Source organism: Podarcis gaigeae, assembly GCF_964106915.1.
Source record: "Podarcis gaigeae genome assembly, chromosome: 7".
NCBI lineage: Eukaryota > Metazoa > Chordata > Lepidosauria > Squamata > Lacertidae > Podarcis > Podarcis gaigeae.
In genome coordinates, this window is record NC_139683.1 from 88,993,942 (window position 1) to 89,016,055 (window position 22,114).

The 22,114-nt window shown below is 43.5% G+C and overlaps 1 protein-coding gene across 3 annotated transcripts in view; it reads left to right on the forward strand.

The window, feature by feature from the left end:
- The window catches only part of SLC24A3 (solute carrier family 24 member 3), a 161,377-nt gene extending 142,787 nt beyond the window's left edge, over positions 1–18,590 (forward strand). For all 3 annotated transcript variants that reach the window (XM_083748637.1, XM_083748635.1, XM_083748636.1), the window contains exons 12-17: positions 1,357–1,627; positions 2,092–2,258; positions 3,990–4,104; positions 4,732–4,844; positions 16,024–16,089; positions 16,571–18,590. In XM_083748637.1, coding sequence (XP_083604763.1) covers positions 1,357–1,627; positions 2,092–2,258; positions 3,990–4,104; positions 4,732–4,844; positions 16,024–16,089; positions 16,571–16,720 — 882 coding nt within the window. In that variant the 3' untranslated portion in view covers positions 16,721–18,590. The remainder of the gene's footprint in view (positions 1–1,356; positions 1,628–2,091; positions 2,259–3,989; positions 4,105–4,731; positions 4,845–16,023; positions 16,090–16,570) is intronic.
- The last annotated feature ends 3,524 nt before the right edge of the window (positions 18,591–22,114 follow it).

Consider the following 22,114-nt stretch of genomic DNA (forward strand, 5'->3'; position numbering starts at 1 on the left):
CATGTGTTTCTCAAACAGAAATCTCTGCCCTTAGTTCAGGCCATTTCTGCATAGGACAGAACAAAAAATACACCTCCTTAAAGGGTCCTAAGTATTCATGTAAAAAAGCATTGTATTGATTAAATTATTTATGATTTTTCAAAATAAAGTACATGAATACATTGTTATTTGTACTGCTACTTAAGAACCTTTAAAGGTAAGGTTGCAGTCTTTAATAAGTTTACTTAGCAGGTTAATCAACTAAAGCTTTAGCTGATTAATCAGTATGTTCAGTTATAATCAGTGGGGCTTGGAACCAAGGATGAAGTTGTTCATTTCTTGATGCTGTTGTAGTTTTATAATACAACACAAGTGACTATTTAAGATGGCTGTTCTATCTAACAGGGAGTGAGAAATTTTTGTAAATGCAATTACAAAACAAGTGTCAGTGATGTACATATATGACATACAGTATATTAAAATAATGTTATTTTGATAATTTAAATATATACTGTACTTTTCTGTATATAAGACGAGGGTAGATAAATAGGTATTGCTCCAGCGGGAAGGTAAACGGCATTTCCGTGCGCTGCTCTGGTTTGCCAGAAGCCGCTTAGTCATGCCGGACACATGACCCGGAAGCTGTACACCGGCTCCCTCGGCCAGTAAAGCGAGATGAGCGCCGCAACCCAAGAGTCGGCCACGACTGGACCTAATGGTCAGGGGTCCCTTTACCTTTTTATTAAACTCTAAAGTACTGTTCTAAATGTGGGCTCGTCTTATACACGGATAGTGCAGGGGGGGAGCAGGAGGTTGTAAGTGGTGAAAGCGTGGGTGATTTGTGGCTGCGACAAGGGCTGCTTTTAATTGGCTGCTGCTGCGGCAGTTGTGTGTGCGCTTGCTGGCTGCTGGTGGTGATCAGGCAGACGCTTTATGGCTTTTGTTACACATGCAATTGTCAGCGTTTGTCAGTCTGTTGAGTGATTTTTGGCATTCCCCCTGCCAAAAAAGCTCAATAACTCTGGGTCATCTCCCCCCATTTTCTAAAATTGGAGCCCCCCAAAATTCATGGGGGGCGTCTTATGCACGGAAAAATACATATTACCTGCCCTCTTTAAAAGCTAGCAAATTCAGCTTTTATCAATGTATATTGAGATTCTTATTAACTGAGGTATGCAGCGGTTTTGTACATCAGCACAACTTGTAAGAGCTCTGAAATAACATGAGTTGATACTACTATATTACCTGCAGGTGAAGCATTTGTCTTCAGCAGTTGCTATGGAGATTTGATCCTACAATCTCTTCTCCCTCCTTCCTATTTTAGTCTCGTTGCTTTTTAAAAACTCCTGATGCATCTGCCATTACTTCTCTAAACAGAGACAAAGACTAATCAACAGCAGAGTATACACCAATGGAGAATCAGAGGTGGCCATCAAAGTCCCTGCCAAGCACACAGTAGAGAATGGGTCAGGACCCAGCAATTCTGCAGAGAGAGGTGCAAATGGAGCGAGACGAGATGAAGAGGCTGCAGAGGCTGGGAATGAAACAGAGAATGAAAACGATGACAATGAAAACAATGAGAATGATGAAGAGGAGGAGGAGGAGGAGGAGGAGAGTGGAGACCCTTACACTCCCTTTGATGTACCATGTAAGAAATTCCTAGGTTTCACAAATCTGTTTGCTTGTTTAATATTAAACATACGGTACTTATTTAATTCTAATATTTCAAAGTCTGCTTTTTAAAACATTCTTTAGACATCTAGACAATTGGGAGAGAGCTCCTTCAGAGTAAGGCAAGTTACTGAGCAAAAATCCTTCTTGCCATTAGTTGCTACATGAAGGCTTTGGAGTGAGGAAGCGCAAATGATCATTCAACCTAAATGGCAGAGAATTTAGACCTCAGTTGAAACTTCCGCTTTGGTTTGTAGGCAAAGTGAGGTTGTTGTGCTGGCCTCAGTTGCTCAGTTCTTCATTTTGATATGCTATATTCTTTTTCGTATGCATTTATCTTAGCTCTTAACTTAGGTAGAATTTTTGTCATTTTAAAAAAGGAGGTCATAAGGCATACAAGATGGAATCACCTTCTAATGTTGGGGTTTGGGTTTTTTGCAGCTGGCGTAATAGAAATTGCCAAATGGTTATTCACTTGGCCTCTGTCCTTCCTCTTGTACTTCACGGTGCCCAACTGTAATAAACCCCGCTGGGAGAAGTGGTTCTTGGTCACTTTTGCTTCTTCCACCCTCTGGATTGCAGCTTTTTCCTACGTGATGGTATGGATGGTACGTACTGGGCCTGACGAATGCTGGAGTGCTTTGAATGCTGGAAGTGTCCCCTTCTCTTGACAGTGCCTGGGCATATGGTGGGTCAGATCAAAGAGTCATCTGATCTAGCATCCTGTTTCCAAAAGTGGCAAGCCAGAAGCAGGGCATGGCCCTCCATGATTTACCCTTCTGCAGCCAGCTTGCTAAGTACAGTTTTGGTATCATAGATCATAGAAAGGCAGAATTGGAAGGGACCCTGGGGCCATCTAGTCCAACCCCCTGCAAGGAAGGAGAGTCCACTACCTTCCAAGAGAATCTGTTCCATTGTCAAACAGTTCTTACTGTCAGAAAGTTCTTCTGATGTTTAGTTGGATAATTTTTTCCTGTAACTTGAAGCCATGGGTTCGGGTCCTATCCTCTAGAGCAGTGTTTCCCAACCTTGTGCCTCCAGATGTTTTTGGCCTACAACTCCCATCATCCCTGACCACTGGTCTTGCTAGCTAGGGATGATGGGAGTTGTAGGCCAAAAACATCTGGAGGCACAAGGTTGGGAAACACTGCTCTAGAGCACAAGAAAACAAACTTGCTGCATCTTCCATGTGACAGCCTTTAAGATATTTGAAGATGACTATCATATCTCCTCTCAGTCTCCTCTTTCCCAGGCTAAGCATACCCAACTCCCTCAACTATTCTTCATAAGGCTTGGTTTCCAGATCCTTGATCCTCTTGGTCGCCCTCCTCTGCACATATTGCACTGGTCAATATCCTCCTTAACTTGTGGCATTCAGAATGGACACAGTATTCCAGGTGGGATCTGACCAAGGCAGAATAGAGTGGTACTATTACTTCCCTTGATCTGGACACCCTATTTCTGTTGATGCAGCCTAGAATAGCATTGTCCTTTTCTGCTGCTGCGTCACACTGTTGTCTCATGTTAAGTTTGTGGTCCTCTTTTAAGGGTAGAACATTTTGTCAAAAACCTTACTGAAGTCAAGATCCAGCTCATTCCCCTGATCCACCAAGCTTGTAACTCTATCAAAAAAAGAAATTAGATTAATTTTCCTTAACTTGATTTTGAGAAACTACTCTGGGTCTTAGTAATCACGAGTCCTCAGTGACTGACCATTTAAATATCTGTTTTAGAATCATATTTTGTTTTATTAATTATCTGCCCTTCACCCTAAGGTTAGGTTAGCAGGTTACAGTATTAAAACAACTTTAAAAACGGTTTAAAACAACTTGCAATCATGAAAATAAGCAAAGACTGGCTGTGCAAAGTACTGATTGGCTAGCTCTTATGACAATCACAAAGCCCTACCCCACCCCCTGCATTGTTTCTTTAAATAAAATACTGGCTTCATACCATTAGATAAATTTAATGGGATGAATGTGCCAAATGTCTAAATTTCTTTTCCCTTTTCTTTTCCTCCTCTTCTTTTGAAGCAAGAAGAGAGGGAATCAGCACTTGATCTGGAGCTAAACTGGTGAATTTGGAAGGGGCACAGCTCAAATTAAATCCACAACATTACCAGGCAAGGCTGGGAAAGATTCCTGCCTGGGACTGCAGAGAGCTGCCTCCAGTACTGTATTAGATGGCCCAATGGTCTGACTCAGTATAATGAGCTTGCTATGTTGAGAGCAGGGGAAGCTGAGTTCTTCCTGGAACAGAAAAACCCTCCTATAGATTGGTACATCTCTATGTGCTCTGAATGAGCTTAAGCATCCTAACGGTCCATTTATTTTCTCTAGGTAACAATTATTGGTTATACTTTGGGTATTCCAGATGTGATCATGGGGATCACATTTCTGGCAGCTGGAACCAGTGTCCCGGATTGTATGGCAAGCTTAATTGTAGCAAGACAAGGTAGGTTTGTGTAGTTTGTTAAAACATTGCTATCAAAGAAGCTGTTGAAGGTTTTTAAAACGGAACCATTGCCTGTGCTTAAAGGTAAATGCACAACAAATACTGTAACATAGAGCAGGCACTTGGAGATCGGAGGCTATTCGGATGCTACTTGGGAGAACACTAACTTAACTGAGTGAATTGACAAAAAAGTTTCATATTAGTTTCAGTATAAGTAAATGAAAGTGATGCACCAACCTCAACCAAAGCCTTTCATATACTTCTACTGAAATTGAGGGTGTCTAAACCTTTTACTCCACTGAGTAAATCTGAGGCAGTGTGGAATGTTTTGTGGTGGCTCATGCAAAAAAGCTTGTGTGAATGAAGAACCAAAATTCTCGTCATTATTATGTGGATAACTGTGGAACATTCTGAGACTATTGTGTGGATAACTACTGGACCTGTGTGTTCCAAATTAGTGAGCATCAAGACACCTAAAAGAAAGCAGGGGAAATGGGGCAAGCAGAATAAGAGAGAACTTTGCAAAGGAAATAATACTTACAACTCGGACATAAACAAACTTGCATAAGATGGGTCTATAATAATTCTTGTTTTCTAAATAAGCCCAAACCACTCTTGTTTCCTCAGGAATGGGGGACATGGCTGTGTCAAACTCCATTGGAAGCAATGTTTTTGACATTCTGATTGGCTTGGGGCTTCCATGGTCTCTACAGACTCTAGCAGTAAACTATGGTTCCTATGTAAGTACTACGTTTTTAGTCGCTTTTTTCTTTAAGTCGCTTTTTATGTTTACAAATTGCTACAGCTACTTTTGTGTGATATCGTGGTTTATTTTCTGTTTAACAAATAGCAAGCAAACAGGGGGGTGCTGGACTCGAACATGATCAGGAGAGCCAGTGTGGTGTAGTGGTTAAGAGCAGTGGACTCGTAATCTGGGGAACTGGGTTCGCGTCTCCGCTCCTCCACCTGCAGCTGCTGGGTGACCTTGGGCCAGTCACACTTCTCTGAAGTCTCTCAGCCCCACTCACCTCACAGAGTGTTTGTTGAGGGAGAGGAAGGGAAAGGAGAATGTTAGCCGCTTGGAGACTCCTTAAAGGGAGTGAAAGGCGGGATATCAAATCCAAACTACTACTACTCTTCTTCTTCTTCTTCTTCTTCTTCTTCTTCTTCTTCTTCTTCTTCTTCTGGGGTGTGGTGAGAGGTTGACTTCAACTCTTTGTCCTGTCCACAGACCCAGCTAGAATTGAGCATTCTTGCTCCTGCTGTTTGCTCTAGGGTGAAATATCCCATTGATGGGATGGAAATATCCCATTCAATTCAGGATTAGAGCAGGTCCAAAGTCCCAGTCATGGTCCCAGTCTGGCTCGTCTTCCCTGTGTCAGCTATTCGCTGTTGCTGTTGTTTCTATATATATAAAAAACCCCAAGCCAGACCAAACACTCAGCATAATGTCACACCCAGCTTGGTTCCGCATCCAACTCATTAGCTGTACACCACAATGTCTAATAGGGACATGGGTGGCGCTGTGGGTTAAACCACAGAGCCTAGGACTTGCCAATCAGAAGGTTGGCGGTTCGAATCCCCGCGACGGGGTGAGCTTCCGTTGCTTGGTCCCTGCTCCTGCCAACCTAGCAGTTCGAAAGCACGGCAAAGTGCAAGTAGATAAATCGGTACCGCTCCGGCGGGAAGGTAAACGGCATTTCCGTGCACTGCTCTGGTTTGCCAGAAGCGGCTTAGTCATGCTGGCCACATGACCTGGAAGCTGTACGCCGGCTCCCTTGGCCAACCCCAGAGTCGGTCATGACTGGACCTAATGGTCAGGTGTCCCTTTACCTTTATCTTGTCTTAGATTGTAAGCAATATTTTAACCTATAAATTACTATGAGTACTTAGTTTCGTAGAAAGCATGTGGTCAGTAAATAAATAAGCAACTATAGGTGTTGTTCAGCCATAAAACTTCCTTTAGGAGGGGAAGAAATCTCCTATCTTGAAAAGATTTCCAGACAGCACCAAATATAGAGATAATTAGGTGTCATTGGGCATCAATTTATACTATAGGTTAGACCATAATTTCTCAACCTTTGGTCCCCAGGTGTTGCTGGATTACAAATCCCATCATCCCTAGCTAGCAGGACCAGTGGTGAGGGATGATGGGAGCCGTAGTCCGACAATATCTCAACCCAAGGTTGAGAAAGGCTGGGTTGTACCATCACTTATCAAGGTGTGGACTTCTGGGACTTGCATTAGGGTATTTTTGGTGGTGGCACTGAGGCCGTGGAAGACTCTCACCTGACCTTAGACTGGCACTGACATTGGCTAGTTATCAGGGTCAGTTGAAAACATTTCTCTTCACCAGGCTTTCTGATTAAACATCAACTATGACAGTTGAAGGGTAGTATACATTGTTACCCACCCAGAGATCATTTTAAGATAGACAGGATATACATTTTAACAATAAAGGGGGGGGTGTCTCTGATGACTCCTATGACTCAGAATCTCCCTGAATTGTTAATTCATTCCACATCTAATGTAACATATTCAACAAAGAGAAAAAATTAATAGTGAAGCCTTTATATATAATTCCTAGAAATTTATACAGTTTTATTAAAACCACGACATGTGAACATGCTCACAACTTAGAAGCTTGGAGTGACTGGTAGTGTTCTGTGGTAATTTCATGAAACCACATGACCACAGAAAGTTTAAAATGACAGGAAAGATTGTTAGCAGTAATGTAGTGTGTTCTGACCTCCACCCACTGCAAGGATCCTGGCTAAGACTCTCCTTCTGACCACCCCAACTACCTTCCTCTGGGAAAGGGAAGCGGGGTGGGTTGGCTGTTGCTGCTGCTGCTGCTGCTACTTACCACTATTCTCCCTCTTATTGGCAGCTCTCTAAGTTGCATTGATGTTCTGTCCCAATTGTCATCTGTGCCAGTAGGCCTTGTTTCTGAGTAGACTACAGCTTCTGCTCCTGACTGAAGGAGTGTTTCGGGTCACATTCCATTGTGCATCTCTCCTCCCAACTTGGCTGCTGAGAGGACACAGCCCCTCACCACTTCCACAGTCAGCGCCTGTTGCTCCCTCTGTGATTCTCCCCCTTGATTCAGCCCTCTTACCCTTGCATGGACCCCATTCCTATGCAGGGCTGAACTTCAGTAATCTTTCGTAATATGGCTTCTTCTTCTTCTTCTTTGGTGATCACTCGTAGCCGAGTAAGATTGTCTTCCATGAACACGGTCCTAACTGTGGGTCTGTAAGAGATTGTGGAGGCCAATTCTGGATCCACACATTCTTCAACAGTGGGGGCATAGGTTTCTGGGCAGGAATTGATCACGGTGAGGGTTTGCCAAACGTGCCTTCCTCTTAGCATGTGTCAGAGCCACCCGAGGTCCCAGCTCACAAGAGACCAAAGTCCAGTCCAAGATATATACAAAAGGTTTTATTGAAGAACATTGTTGTCGTTACATCCAAGCTCCGTGGCTCCGCATCTGTTACCCTTAGATGTTAGAAGTCCCCTCTGAGTCAGTCCCGCCCCTGCACCAGCTTAAGAGGCTTGTACTGCTCCACCTTTTCCTCTCTTTCCTTTTCCGCAGGGTCTTCCTGCCCCCCTGTGCTCCCTCCCTCCGGGACTCCCCCGAGGCTGAGTCTTCTGCCGCCTGCTCCCCCCTCCTTCGTGCTTTGGGACCAGGCTCCTCCTCAGGGCTCTCCTCATTTCCGCGCGCCTCCACATTTGAACTTGGCGCGCGTACGTTGCCTCTGACCTTCCTTTCGACCGTTACGCTACTCTCGGTACTACACTCCTCCCCTTCCGGCAGGACGTTTTGCTCCGAACTCCTTCCCCTCTCTGCTTCCTGTTCTGCTCTTTCTGACACACTGGCAACTCCACCCCCTTCACTCCGTTCCGACGGAGAGGCCGGTCCCGATCTCCAGCCCCCACTGGGGATTCCCCCTTCGTTCCCCTGCTTCTGACTGCCTCCCTCTCTACTGCCCCTTGGCCTGACCAGGGGGGCTCCCTTTTGGGAATCCTCGGATTCACTTGACGGACTCACTGACAACCTCGGGTCGTCGTCGTCCTCTTCCTCGTCGCCCTGGGACCCCTCCCCCTCGCTCTCTGTCCCTGAAACCCTGACAGCATGTTTCTCCCTTTCGTCCTGAGTTCGCCTTGCATTCGTGCTTCTTCAAAGTCCATGACAGCTTTGGTAAAGACAGTTCTCCAACTGAAGCACTTGCAGGCCAGTGTTTCCTAGTTATCGATGCTTATGCAACATTTTAAAGATTTGCCTTGAGACTGTGTTGGAGATGGCGTTTATAAGTGTTCCATGTTTCACAAGCATACAATAAAGTTGGTAGTACAATAGCTTTGTAAACAAGCATTTTGGTTTCCCTGCAAATGTTCCAGGGAGAACATTTTAATCGGGAGAAGGCTGCACTTGCAGAGCTCAGGCGATGCTGGATTTCAGCATCAATGTAAGCCCTTGTGGAAAGATAACTGCCCAGGTAGGAGAAGTGAACAACACATTCCAGGATTGCACCATTAGGTTGGATTTGTGGCACTGCAGAGGGGTTCGTTTGTGCTTGTTGGTGCAGCACTTTGGTTTTTTGGATATTGAGCAAGTTTTCTGTAAACTTCTTTTAAGATATTTAGGATGGTTTGGAGGTGTGCACACACTACATTTTCATCAGCATACTGAAGCTCTATGATATAAGTTATGGTAACCTTACTCTTTGCTTTTGGCCTACTCGGATTAAAGAGCTTTCCATCTGTTCAATATATGATTTCTACCCCAGTGGGGAGTTTCCCTTGGACAATGTGTAGGATCATGGCAAGTAAGATAATAAATAGCGTTAGGGTGATAACACATCCCTATTCAATGCCTGATCACACTTTGAGAGCCATTGTAATCCACGATTGTTGCTGTCATGTTATCGCAGAGGAGCTGAAGGATGTTCACAAAGCAGCCGACTTTCAGAAGGACAGTCCACAGGGCAGTGCAATTTATACTGGCCTTAGTCAGGTCAATAAATGCCATATACAGGGGTTGGTTTCTCTCTCTGCATTTTTCTTTAAGCTGTCAGACAGTGAAAATCATATCCACTGTCCCCCTAGAAGGTTGAAAACCATTTTGGGATTCAGGAAGGGTATCCTCAAATATAGTTAGGAGACGGTTTGCTAAGATCCTTGCAAGTATTTTGCCAATTGCAGGTAATAAAGAGATGACTCGATAATTTCTGCAATCCATTCTATCACCTTTTTTTAAAAAAAAAAAAAGATTGCTAATTTTGGTATCCTTGAAGTCTGCTGGGATCTCCTCTCTCTCCCAGATTTTTTCAATGAGCTTGTGAAGTTGTGTAAGTTCAATTCTGCCTGCTTTGAGGACTTTGGCAGGTATCCCATCAGGTCCGCTGATTTTGTTGTTTTCCATTTGATTAAAAGCTATACACAACTCTCCCAGATTTGGAGATACTGCAGGCTCATCTCTAAATTGTTTTTGCGGGATTTGTGAGAGGACCTCGGCAGCTATGGGGGAGTTGTGGTTAAGGAGATGTTGGTAATGTTCTTTCCAGTGCAATGCAATAGCTTCTGTATCTTTTAGAAGTGTGGTGCCGTCTGTTGGGCGTAGGGGGCATATGCCATGATTTATTGGCCCATAGATGATCTTTGTGGCTTTAAAGAAACTCTGTGCATCATGAGTGTGGGCTAAGTGCTGGATCTTTTGAGCTTTTTTTATCCACCAGGTGTTCTTTAGTTCTCTGGTTCTTCTTTGAACCTCAGTCTTGGCATTGGCATGGGTATTTTTCTTAGTGGCACAGTTTCTATCTCTTTGTGTGCAGCCAAAATTTGGCATCCCCAAATGGATCTTCTCAATTATGGATCTTCTCAGTTTCATGCCCCCTTGGCTTGCCGCCCTCTGTGAGGGAACCACCCGCACCACCCTTAATCCAGCGCTATTCCTATATCTCGGAGCCTCAGTGTGGCAGGGATATGTCCCAACAACTCTATTCTCAGTAACTCCAAAATGGGACACACCATTCGACCACAAAAATTAAAGGATTCTGTCAAGGTTCTGAGGGTTTTCAGTTCTGATGGATTTCTCCATCAGGTGTGATTAGAGCATTAATTTGGGAAACAGTGGAATAATGGCTGTGGTCTGTGAGCCCATATGGTCCTTGTCACAGACCTGCCTTCTCTTTCAACTCTGCCCCATATCAGTCAGGCTGGAACCTGAGCCCAGAGTGGCTCCTGAACTGATGACCTGAGCTGGGAGATGTCAGCGCCACCACCTGATTCTGTCTAAAGGAGGAAGTTCCAGGAAGACTAGTTATACCAGCTAAGGAAGCTTCGTTTCAGCATTAAGCCAAGGAGGTCTGGTGGCAATCCCTGACTCTTATTAAAGTTTCTGGACCTGGTTTGTTTGTCTCGCTGACCTAAGCAGCGAGACCTGCTGAGCTACAATTAACCTTTCAGCATTGCACAAGAACCAGATTCAACACTGACATATTTTGACCAACTTTGCCCTACTTCTCCTTTGGCTCATTGAATCCGACCATGCTCCACCCCACCCTGGCCCTGGGGCCTTTCTCCTTGAGTTGGCAGAAACAAGGTTTGGCACCAGCATATGTTGACTGAAGGACTGGGTGATGTGTGCAATTTGCACATGCAATTTGCATCAAAGTGTGGATTTATATGTGCCAGGTGTTAGGTGTGACACAGAATATCCAGGAAGCCGTTGTGCTTGGGGAAAGAGAAGATGGAGTGGCTAAAATCCTATATAATGAAAGACATTCACTGTCTAATACTCCCTCCTCACATACAAGACTGTTTTTCCCACTGTCCACTCTAAGAGGGACACTGTCATAACCATTAAATCAAGGTATTTGCCACTAGAGGTGATCAGAAATAAAAATATATTAGCGGCAAGAAGGAATGCTTTTACTTGTATGGAATCTGTATCAAAATTGCTTTTGGCTTTAGCAGCACTACCTCACTTTCTCCTGAACCAAATGCCAGAGTAGAAGTGAAAAATGGAGTGTGCCCTTGTTCCTACTTTCTGGTTTTTCCATTGCAGAAACTTGTTATTCCATTGATATTCTCTGTAAGTAGGACACCAGGGGAGACTCTGAGAGCCACAGGAATACTGAAATGTGTAGGTATGTGTGCTGCTTTTTTCCTGGGGATACTCAAGGGTATGCAGTACAGTCACCTTTTTTTCTAGAAGAAATGCACTGGTTAAAAGTGTTGCACTTACTGTAACAACTTCATGGTGAGTACCAGCAGCCTTTTTCTAGAAGGAAAGCACTGGGAGTAATATAATTTTAATAAATGGAAGCTACATCATAGTTCTGGCTCGTATGCTTGCTGGGATGGTGTCACTCTTTATCTGGTAAACGAGTGAAGATGTCCTTCTTCCTCCCCATCAGTATGCACATAATGTCATGTGTAAGCTGAGAGTACACACATCCTCCTCAAAAAAGAGAAGAAATGTTGTCCAGTTAGGCATTCTTGTCTAGAGTGCGTGGTGAGCGGGCAGAGGCATGGTCTTTCTTCCACCATGTGCTGAGTTCTCAGTAGATGGAGCTGAGCCACAGCTCACCATCCTGATGATAATCTTTGTAATCTGAGAAGGCTGGTGGTCTTCTGGGAAGAGAAACCTAAAGAGCTTCCCTTCCCTACTACAAAACAGAAGAGAGCTTCCCCCTCATTCTTGGTATGAAACTTCCTGATCAAACTCTTAAGAAGGCACAGGCAGGAAATGTGGCTGCCAGCGGCTTTTTGGAATTGGTTGCTTTTCTGCAATTCCAGCCAAGTCAAATTTTCATTGTCTCTCAGTAGTATACAGAATAAGAAGCAATTAAGTGATGCCTAGTGGATAATCTAGGCACTAATGTTATTTCCAGCAGGGGGAGTTACTGCTGTGTTGTTTTAGTCCTATTTTGCCATTCAGAGTGTGCATATTCCTGGTCCCTAGCGGGTTTTTCAACTATAGTTTGAGCTGCTCTGTTTAATTCTTCTGCCTCTACCTGCAACGTGGCATGTCAAGTTCACCTTACTGACACCCAAGGGGAATTTACGCTTTATGTGCCAAAAACAAAAAAAGCACAGTGAAATCTAGCCTTTGTTTCAGGAAATGCAACTGTGATGTCTAGTGTGGGCAGCCGAACTTCCTGACAAAGTGCATTCCAGAGCCATAAAGCCATCTTGCCAACTGTCCCTGGGAATTTCCACACACACTCCAATCAGTCTTCCCTAGGGAAATTAGCCTCTTTTGTTTACTTGAAATACTTTTAGATCTGACATCAAATGGAGAGTGCAGAGAAACAGAATGATTCAGATTTTACTACAAATGAAAATGCTGCCCCCAACCCAATTTCATCTCTTATAAGCACCATAACACCAGCACATTAAGTGACAAGGAAGAGATCAGGATATAATTTAATGCTTTGTCTCTTAGGAACTTGCCTCCTACCAGGTCAGATTATTTATCCATCTGTCTCGGTAACAGCAGGCCTACTCAGTCTGGCAGTGGCTCTCCAAGGGCTCAGAGAGAGGCCTTTTCCCCTTTCCCTTCCATGATATTCTTTTAACTAGAGATGCCAGAAGCTGAACCTGGAATCTTCTGCATGCAATAGATGTGCTGCAAAAAAGGACTGAGCTACAAGTATTTCTTTTATTCCCTCTATTTTACAATGGGTGTCTATAGAAATCTTTATCATGTTTCCTAGACTGTGAGTGATGAGCTGCTAAGTTGTCTCTGAGCACCTTCTGGAAAATTGCAAGCAACACTTTATCTCCCTGAGTCATTTGCATAGCCGTGGCCTTCTCTTAAAAATAAATCTTTTTTAAAAAAAAAATAGTGATTCTGGTGGGAAGCCTACTAGCTGAAGATCCATGTCCTGTGTCTTGATATTTTTAGAATCTTTTGTGTGCTTATTATAGATGGAGGTAATGATATAACTTTGGCATCCAAACGTTTCCTAACTAAGAAATGGGTGAAAAACTGCTGCTGATGCAGTGTGGAAAATTATTTATTCAACTGGCAACACAGTAATTTACTTTAATGCAGAAAAAAATTGATTTGAATTGCTCATTAGATTGAAAACAACTTTACGAAGCAGGGGAAAGCCCAGCTGTTGAACAAACAAGAGACACATTGTTAGTGGTACATGAACTTTTATCCTCCAAGTTATTTTGTGGTGACAGACGAATGCTTTTTCTCCCCTCTTTCTGTCCATGTGTCAGCCCAGCTGAGTAACCGAGATCTGGAACCCGTCCCGTCACCTTTGGAGGAAGAAGACTAGTTCTGCCCTGAGCCCTCAAATGGCACTTTGCCATTAAAAATGTTCTTGTACTCTAACCGAAACAAAAACAAGCCAACCAATATTAGATGATGTCTTTTATCAAAATGACTCGGGGGGGGGGGGGAGGAACCGCCACTCATGTTTAACTGAATTACTAAATAAATACACAACAGAATAATTCAGCGTAAGGTCTGGAGACAGGCAATAATTTCTCAGAGGACTGAAACCAGTTTAAGGAAGTCTTTGCTTGCTACTTAGCATACCACACACAGATTTATTTGGTCGCCCTGTCGCCTCTGATCAAACAGTTTGGCAAGTTTTATTTTTTAAAAAAACAACTTTACGAACCTGAGGCAAAAGCAGGCCAAATTTGTATCCCTTTCAAGCTACCTTCAGTTGTTCAAAAAACTTATATCTCTCTAGCCTAAATGTGCCTTTGCAACTGCCTTTATTCTAACTGCACATTTTGAACTCACCTCATCCCCAGCTACTAATATCTTTAGGCAATATGTCTCTGTAGATACCCAGTGCAAAAATATGGTGCTTCTGCAGTGACTAAATGCAAAGGTGAATGGGCTCCTGTACCTTTAATGACTGCCCAGACTAGCAAAGCTAGCTGCCTGCCCAGATTCCATACTTTCAAAAATTAGAGGGATCCTGCACCCACGAAAGAGGACAATATTGTACCACAATCACGATGTGCCTAGCAGATACTGCTTGAAAACCGGTGTAGCATAGTTATGAAGAGTACACCAATGATGCTGAGGGATGGGGATGCTTCTGCTGCTGCTGCTGCTGCTGGGGGTTCTTCTGTGATGGACGCTCCAGCTGCACCCTAGGGGACAGAAAGCTGGTGGTTGTCCAAGCAGTAATAGCAGGCCCTGAAGTGAAGTGTCATTCCTTGAACCTGCTGGATCCAAAGCCCTGTGGATCCTGGGAGGGACCCAAGCTGAAGCTGGTATAATGAGAGAAGGAAAAGGCCCACTTACCCAGCTTGTCCTGGCTGGTGTGAGGTGACAGGACTTTTGATGGGCTCCCCTTCCTTAGGACTGCTTGGTAGGAGACTGTTCTACTATGTGCATCCCTGCCATGTCCATAGGGTCTTCCTAAGTGTCTCTTTTTTCAAGCCAAAGCCTCCCATCTGCATTATGGAGACAATAATACAGAGGTAGTACTGCTATATGTGCGCCCCAAGCTTCCTCCAAGGAGTGGAAGGTGGCCAGCGTGGTTTTCCTAGGCTGGGCTGGAAGAGAGTGGGAGACAGGCTTTGGCCTTCATGTCCTGCTTCTGGGCATTTGGGTGCCGCTGCAAGAAACTACTAGACAAACTAGATGAGGGCCTTTGGTGGGACCCAGCAGGATAAAACTAAAGCAGCAAGTTTACAGGTTAGACTACTGCTGGGTGTTGTGATTGTTCCTGAATGTCCTCATGGAAGTAGTGACCAGGAATGAGTGACAGGTTTATTTATTGTTCCAGTTGCGCTCTTTACCACAAAAATAGGACTGACCTCAAGGACTAAGGCCTGTAGTCACCAGTAGGTTAAATAGGTTTTATATATTTTTTGTGGGTTTCACCTTCAAAATAGTCTGGAAGCTTTTTTCAATTCAGAAAATAGTTTGCAGGGTTCTAAATTGTGCCAATAGATCAAATCAAATTACACCAATCATTACAACCAACTTCGCTGGTTATGGAATGGGTAGGCAAACTAAGGCCTGGAGGCTGGATCCGGCCCAGTCGCCTTCTAAATCTGGCCCATGGACGGTCTGGGAATCAACGTGTTTTTACATGAGTAGAATGTGCCCTTTTATTTAAAATGCATTTCTGGGTTATTTGTGGGGCCTGCCTGGTGTTTTTACATGAGTAGAATGTATGCTTTTATTTAAAATGCAAATGGGTTATTTGTGGGGCATAGGAATTTGTTCACTAAAAAAATATAGTCTGGCCCCCCACAAGGTCTGAGGGACAGTGGACCGGCCCCCTGCTGAAAACGTTTGCTGACCCCTGGGTTATGGCTTATTTCTAGGTTCAATTCAACTTCCCCCTACCCAAGTCATTCCTTCCAACCTCTTCAGTGTGGGCCTAGTCATTGGCTGGTGTGCATTAGAGACGGAACCTTTTTGGTTGTAGCACCCATAATCTGGAACAGCCTCCTAAGAGAGGGATACCTGGCCTCATTGCTGCTCACTTCTATTGAGAAACAAAGGCTACCTTATTCCTGTGGGGTTTTGCCAAATACTGCCCTTAACAAGGTTTTGGCAACGGCTGTGGCTGGCTTTAGAATATCTGCTATAATTTGCTCTTGGTCTGATTATTATCCTATTATTTTAAGGAATGTGAGGTGCTGTGATTATTATGGAAAGGTGAGGTTGAAATGCAAAGAATAAATAAATAAATATACATTCAGAAATCGAAAACAGCCAGCCCTGCCCAATTCTGTGGATCAAAGGGCAGCAGTGTTGCTTTGAATACAATATTCCCTTTGGTGTAAAAGAATGTGATATAATGGTCTTATCTCATTTATATCTATGAGATTACAGTTTTCTGCTGTGTAGTGATTATAACTAGTTCATTATAATCAAAGTGGAGACAGAATTCTTAAACAGTTGCATTAACTTTTCAGATTCATTTAAACAGCCGAGGACTTATCTATTCTGTGGGCTTGCTGCTGGCATCAGTTTTCGTTACTGTAAGTAGATCACAATTTTATTCTGAACTTTTAAGATAGTAGCAAATAGTGAAATAAAAGCTTAACCCCATTTTGGTGAGGCATGTATGAAATATGGTGCAGTTGCGGAATGTAGCAGTGTGTGTTATGATAAATGTAATGGTGATTCATGGGCAGCATCTTCTAAAGACTTCTAGTGCCCAGAGGGTCTGCTCAGACCAAATGGTAGCTATACAAGTGATGAGAGATTTCTAGGAGCAGGCTGGCAGATCTAGGCTGAGGTGGACTTTGGGTCTCAAATTTCAGCGACGCCAAAATTTGAAGCCCCTTTCCTCTCTCCTTCGATTCTACATCATAGTTGTGCTGCCCTTGAGGCTCCATGCCCAGTGCAACCAAACCGGTCACGCTCCATTAAATCTACCTCTCATCTAGGTCAGCTCTATATCTATGTGAAATTGTTTTATGCGCCTCAAGAAAAACATTTCTTATTGTCTATTTGCAGGTGTTTGGTGTTCACTTGAACAAATGGAAGCTGGACAAGAAGTTGGGGTGTGTGTGCCTTCTGCTCTACGGCATCTTCTTGTGTTTCTCCATCATGACAGAATTTAATGTCTTCACTTTTGTGAATTTGCCTATGTGCAGAGATCACTGATCATGTGGATGGACTGCTGAGAGGCAATTTTCTTCTGTACCTGTGCAATATGAAACATGGTTGGCATCTCCAAGCAGTGGGGGTGCCTCATGAAGGCCGTGAAGTACACCTCCTCACTGTTCATTGGGTCCTCTTCCTGTTTGGGCTTAGCTCTTTCTAAGCCACTCCTTCACACATACAGACACACACCTGGAAACCTCCTGAATCGATGTGAAGATTTACAAACTCAGATACTCTAAACAGTGACTTGCAGTCTATATGAACTATCTTCTACCTGGCACTGAGCCAGAGAAACTGAACTGCCACAGTTTCTTCTTTTTAACTTATTTGAAGACTAATCTAATTTATGAACTGAGACTATAGCTAGGATACAAAGAAGAGGTACATTGCGTTGGGTGCTTTCTGAGGAAAACAGAAGGGACCTATTTTATTCTGCCCCCCGCCCCCTCCAAGACAAGCTTTCTTGCAACTTCCTTACGTTTCTGAGTTTTCAGTTTCATTTGGAAGATCCAAAAGTCACAAATGGCACTCAGGGCGCTGAGTTCCAGGTACTTGTTAGTAGGAATGGACTTCATACTTTTTGAAAGAAAGCATGGAGGTAGTACAACATGGCTTCCTCACAGGAAGTCATGTATTGCTCAAAGCTATTTGAGAGGAACCCTAACGGAATGCAGACTATAGAACTGAATGTTGCTACCATTTTATTCTTGTCATCAGAATTTGATTGCTAAGTTGTTTGTTATATTTCCAAGCAATAGTTTTAGGCTGCCTACTCTGGAAGGCTAACGAGGTGGAGTTCTGGTTTTTAACTGTCAGTAATCTGAAATGCAAGGTCAGAAGCAGAGCCTCGACTGACCTTTTTGTGATTTCTCAATATTTCTAGTTTCTGTAGCACTTTTAGATTGAAAAGTGCTTTGCAATCCTTACCTTCTTTGCCCTGACAACAATCCTGCAAGGTAAGTCACTCATATTCCCACAGGGAATTTTTCTTCAAATAGTGGAGCTGAGGCTGAGCGAGAACGATGTGCCAAAAGCCGATGAGTCCGGTTAGGGCTGAGCCCAGGCTTGAACCAAAGTAGTCTGGGTTCAACTCAGACCTCAGGCTACTGGATTGTCAGATGAGCTCTCAATGTATTGGAGACTGGGAAGTGGGGAAAGGGCATGTAAAGCTGAGAGGAGAACATAAGCACATGGCACACATTTTTTAAAAAGTTAGTTATAGACACTGGTTTCTGAAAGGCATATTTTGCACATATATTATTGCTGATGTTATCATTTGCCACTCTGCAAAGGATACACTGGACCTGGGTAGGGTTTTTTTCTCTCTTACAGATGCATCTGGCACAATATACTGGGATTTTGTCCTGTGTGAGCTCCATTTCAGGAGCACTTCCAAGTGAATCGTGTCATCTACCTAATACAAAAGTGCTTAGAATACATCCTACGTCCTCTTGGAGGTAGGGCAGGGGGGAGGAACAGGGAGGAATGACGATGACACTTTGAAAACTGAGTATTTAGTAGCTGAGATGATTGTGAAAGATTTGCCATTCAGCATTACATTGGCCCTGCTGTCTTTGGTGCAATACTGCATTTATCCGTATGACAAATGCATTACACCTTGGTAGAGCCACTCATCACTGTCACAGCTTCATAGTTGTCCTGCTGGGCAAATGTTTGAGGTATATTTTGTCTATGGTACAAACAAAGGTCATTATTAACAGAGAAGCAGCAAGCTTGAAGTGTTGCGGTTAAAAGCATGCTCCAGAGTAAAAAACCTATCTACCCACTGGTTTGCACTTTTACACTTGATTATTTTAAAATGAATTTCCTTGGGATAAATGGTGTGAAATAAAATTTTCTAATCTGCAAACTCCCTTCATCCTAGCACCTTGCTTTATCTTACGATATCCACAGTGAGCACCTAGTAGTTGTTGGAGTTTTCCTTGTTTCTTGTAGCCACATTCATGGCTGATCAATGGCCAGCCTGGGAGAGTGAATCCCATAGTTCAATGGAGAATGGAGGAGGTGGTTCATTTCCCCTCCATCGCCACCACTCTCACAAACACACACATACTTTTTTGATGTTTGCATTTCTGTGTCAAACAACTTCAGTAACATTTGTTCAAGTTGTACAGTAGGCCCACAACTTACATGGGAGTTACGTTCCAGGGATCCTATCTAAAGCCATAATCACATAGAGTCAAAAACCTATTGGGTTCAGTTGTGGGTGGGATTGCCAAAGTCATTTTTCCTGGAAACTTGCCCACTTTCCACCCCCTTTAAAAAAATTCCACGTGCATAAAGCTGAATGCACACAAACTAAATGCATGCAAATTGTGGGTTTACTATTCAGTTTTCTACTAGTTTATGAATAATGTTCTAATCCAGGGGTCAGCAAATTTTTCAGCAGGGGGCCGGTCCACTGTCCTTCAGACCTTGTGGGGGGCTGGACTATATTTTTTTGGGGGGGATGATGCAAGAGCACCACGAGCCCCGGTGGCTGCTTACCTATGTCTCACGAGCGGCAGGGGCTGGTGGTGGCTGTGGCAGAGGGACAATGAGTGGCACGTGAAAGGGCTACAGAGAGGGGCTGCTTAAAATGGTGGCCGCTTGAGCACTGGCACCAACAAAACCCGGCCCCCTTCCTCCTCTAGGCAGGGCGGGGAGAAGCCAGGAGGAGGTGCCACCGCCGCTGCCGTGTGAGGGAGAGGGAAAGAACGTGCGTGCTAGCAATCCACATGGCGATTCCCGGACCTTCCGCAGGCCAGATCCAGAAGGCAATTGTGCCTGATCCGGCTCGCGGGCCTTAGTTTGCTGACCCATGTTCTAATGTCTGTCATGAGATAATCCCATTTCTCTAGACCAGTGGTTTTCTGATTTCTATCTTTAAGGGAAGGGTGATTCCACATCAGCTTGTCTGTGGAGAAGCCCCAAGCATCTCTCATGGGACACATGTGTGCTGCAGAGGATTCTAGGACATATTCTAAGTTACACACACTCTTCAAATGGCAGTGCAGTCTAGAACAGACCCAACACTTTGCTACAGCTGTTGATTGCAGGGAAAGTTAAGTAACGGAGATGGAATTTGTCCTCCTGATCAGCATCAGAGGAACTCCAGGATTCCCAGAACACAGTTTGAAAAGGTTTGCTTTTGACATTTGTGCCATTCCTTCTTAGTGGTGTTTTTTATTAAATCAGTAATAGTGACCATTCTTCCTTTATAGGAATCAGTAATAGTGACCATACTTTAATCAAATTTTTAGCACCCAGAAATACATCAGGATTTTTAAAAGTTAGTTGCTTACTGCTTACTTGATTGTACAATAGGGCTTAGCAACACTTACTGGTACTTCACCTCCACTCTTTCCAGTCATGGTCTACACTTTAAAGCTCTGTTTCTGAGCACCTCCCCCCCCCCTTTGCTCCAGAGCTTTCCCTGCAAAAAGCCCCTTCTTTAAAGCGCAGTTGGAGCAAACAGCAATCTGCTTAGACTTGACACTTGCTCCAAGCACTAAAGATCAGGTTTTCAGGGGGAAAGCTCTGCAGCTAAAAAAGGAACAAGCTGGGATACAAAGCTTTTAAGTGTGACCATGCAACTGGAAAGAGCAAGGCCAAAGGTAAGTGTGGATAAGCCCAAAGCTTATATTTGGGAGACCTTTTTAAGCAGAATATCTTTCAACTATTTGGAGGGCAGCTCCAATGGAGCCAGTTGGATTTATTTCTATGAAATAGCCTTTATATATCTTGTGATACAGCATAGTATTATCTGCATCAAAGAGACCTTTCATGTGGGAGGGAATCATATATTGTAGGAGTTCTGTAGCATTGAATGTGCTTTTCTAGCACAGCAGATGGACATTATGAAAGCGGGTCAGGAATGTGAGCCAATTTGATTCAAGTTGGGGAATGAGGATTTGGTTTGCATGTCAGTTCCCGAGAAGGACCACTGAGTGTTCCTAAATTCAGACCTGAAGTGTGTGCCCCCCAGCCCTGGCTCTCTGAGGTCACTTGATGAAACTGGAGTTGGTGAAGGTCAGACTCCTAGTATTTTATATACAGTCTTGGTCAGCCCAGAGGCTTTATATTGTGCTAATTACAGGGTCCGGTGTTGCATAGCAGTGCTCCCTGTTGTGCATGGCTAGGACTCTTAAGGCTGGAACACACACAACCCTAAATAGCTTTCTAGACTGAGTCCTAGCCCCAGCTTCTGATGACCATGTGTATCCAGTCAAAATTCAGTGCTTGGTGATGTGTGTGTATCTGAATGAGAGATTGATTCACCTTGAATCACTCACTTTTGGCTCATTTACAGAAGTAAAGTCTATGTAACTTTGAAATGCTGGCTAGATGCATGCTGACGTATTAATGCAAGACAAATGGATCATTCTAGAGCGATCCATTCAACCCACATTTTGAACATATCAGTTTAGTTGTCTGAATTGGCTCCTGTTGCTGGTACACTGGTTGTAGGAAGACTTCCATACCTATTGCATCTTAGCAATGTGTAATAGCTTACTGTGATGTGTAGGAAACAATTAAAGTGATCAGGTGTAATGCCTAGTTGTGAAGATAATTTTACCGTCCTTTCTGCTTCAAATCATATAATTAGGGGCTGACTTGGGGCAAAATTCTCATTACTTAGTAGGATTGTACAGGTTACCAACTGAGGTCACATGCACATTTTTCGTTAGTTACCACTTGGTATATAGTGGATTGTACCATGTAGGGTATAGTCTGGAGCCTGTTGCTCACCCATAAGTCCTGCTGAAATGAGTAGAATGTAGTTGGTAGCCTCCCCCCCCCAACCAATAAAATAAAATAAACCCGGCATAATAGGTTCAAAATGAATTGGAGACATTTCTTTGGTGAGCAACTTTCCTTTGTTTCCAAGATAAAATTAATAGCACAAGCTTTTGTACCAAGTTGTGAACATTTTTTGTATAATAATCTGTGTGCGTTTTAAGTAGCTACAGTCATGGAATCACTGCATATATAAAAGCAAACACAGAACAGAAATCCCCAGGAAGATAAAAAAATGTTTTCATAGTTTTTATCTTGGCTGTTGTTTCAAAGAGATCTGGGGAATTTTTATGTAGACTGAGCAGCAGGGTCAGCTCTGTTAGCCTTGAGTGTACTTTCAAGAACTCAGTGAGTTGGCTACTACCAAAGAGAATGTTGTTCTTGTCGTGTTCGGGGTGGTGGGATGGGGGGGGGGGTGTTGAAAAATGTATGTAAGGAAGCATGGATTTTTCTAACAGAAAATGCACTAGTGTTGGAAGTTGGTTTATTTAAAAAGTATCCCTTATAACTGTATAGCCAAGGATTCATATTGGTTGTGTCAGTCAACATGCTTTGCATTTTTCTTTAATGTGTGAAACAGGAAATGCTTGCCAA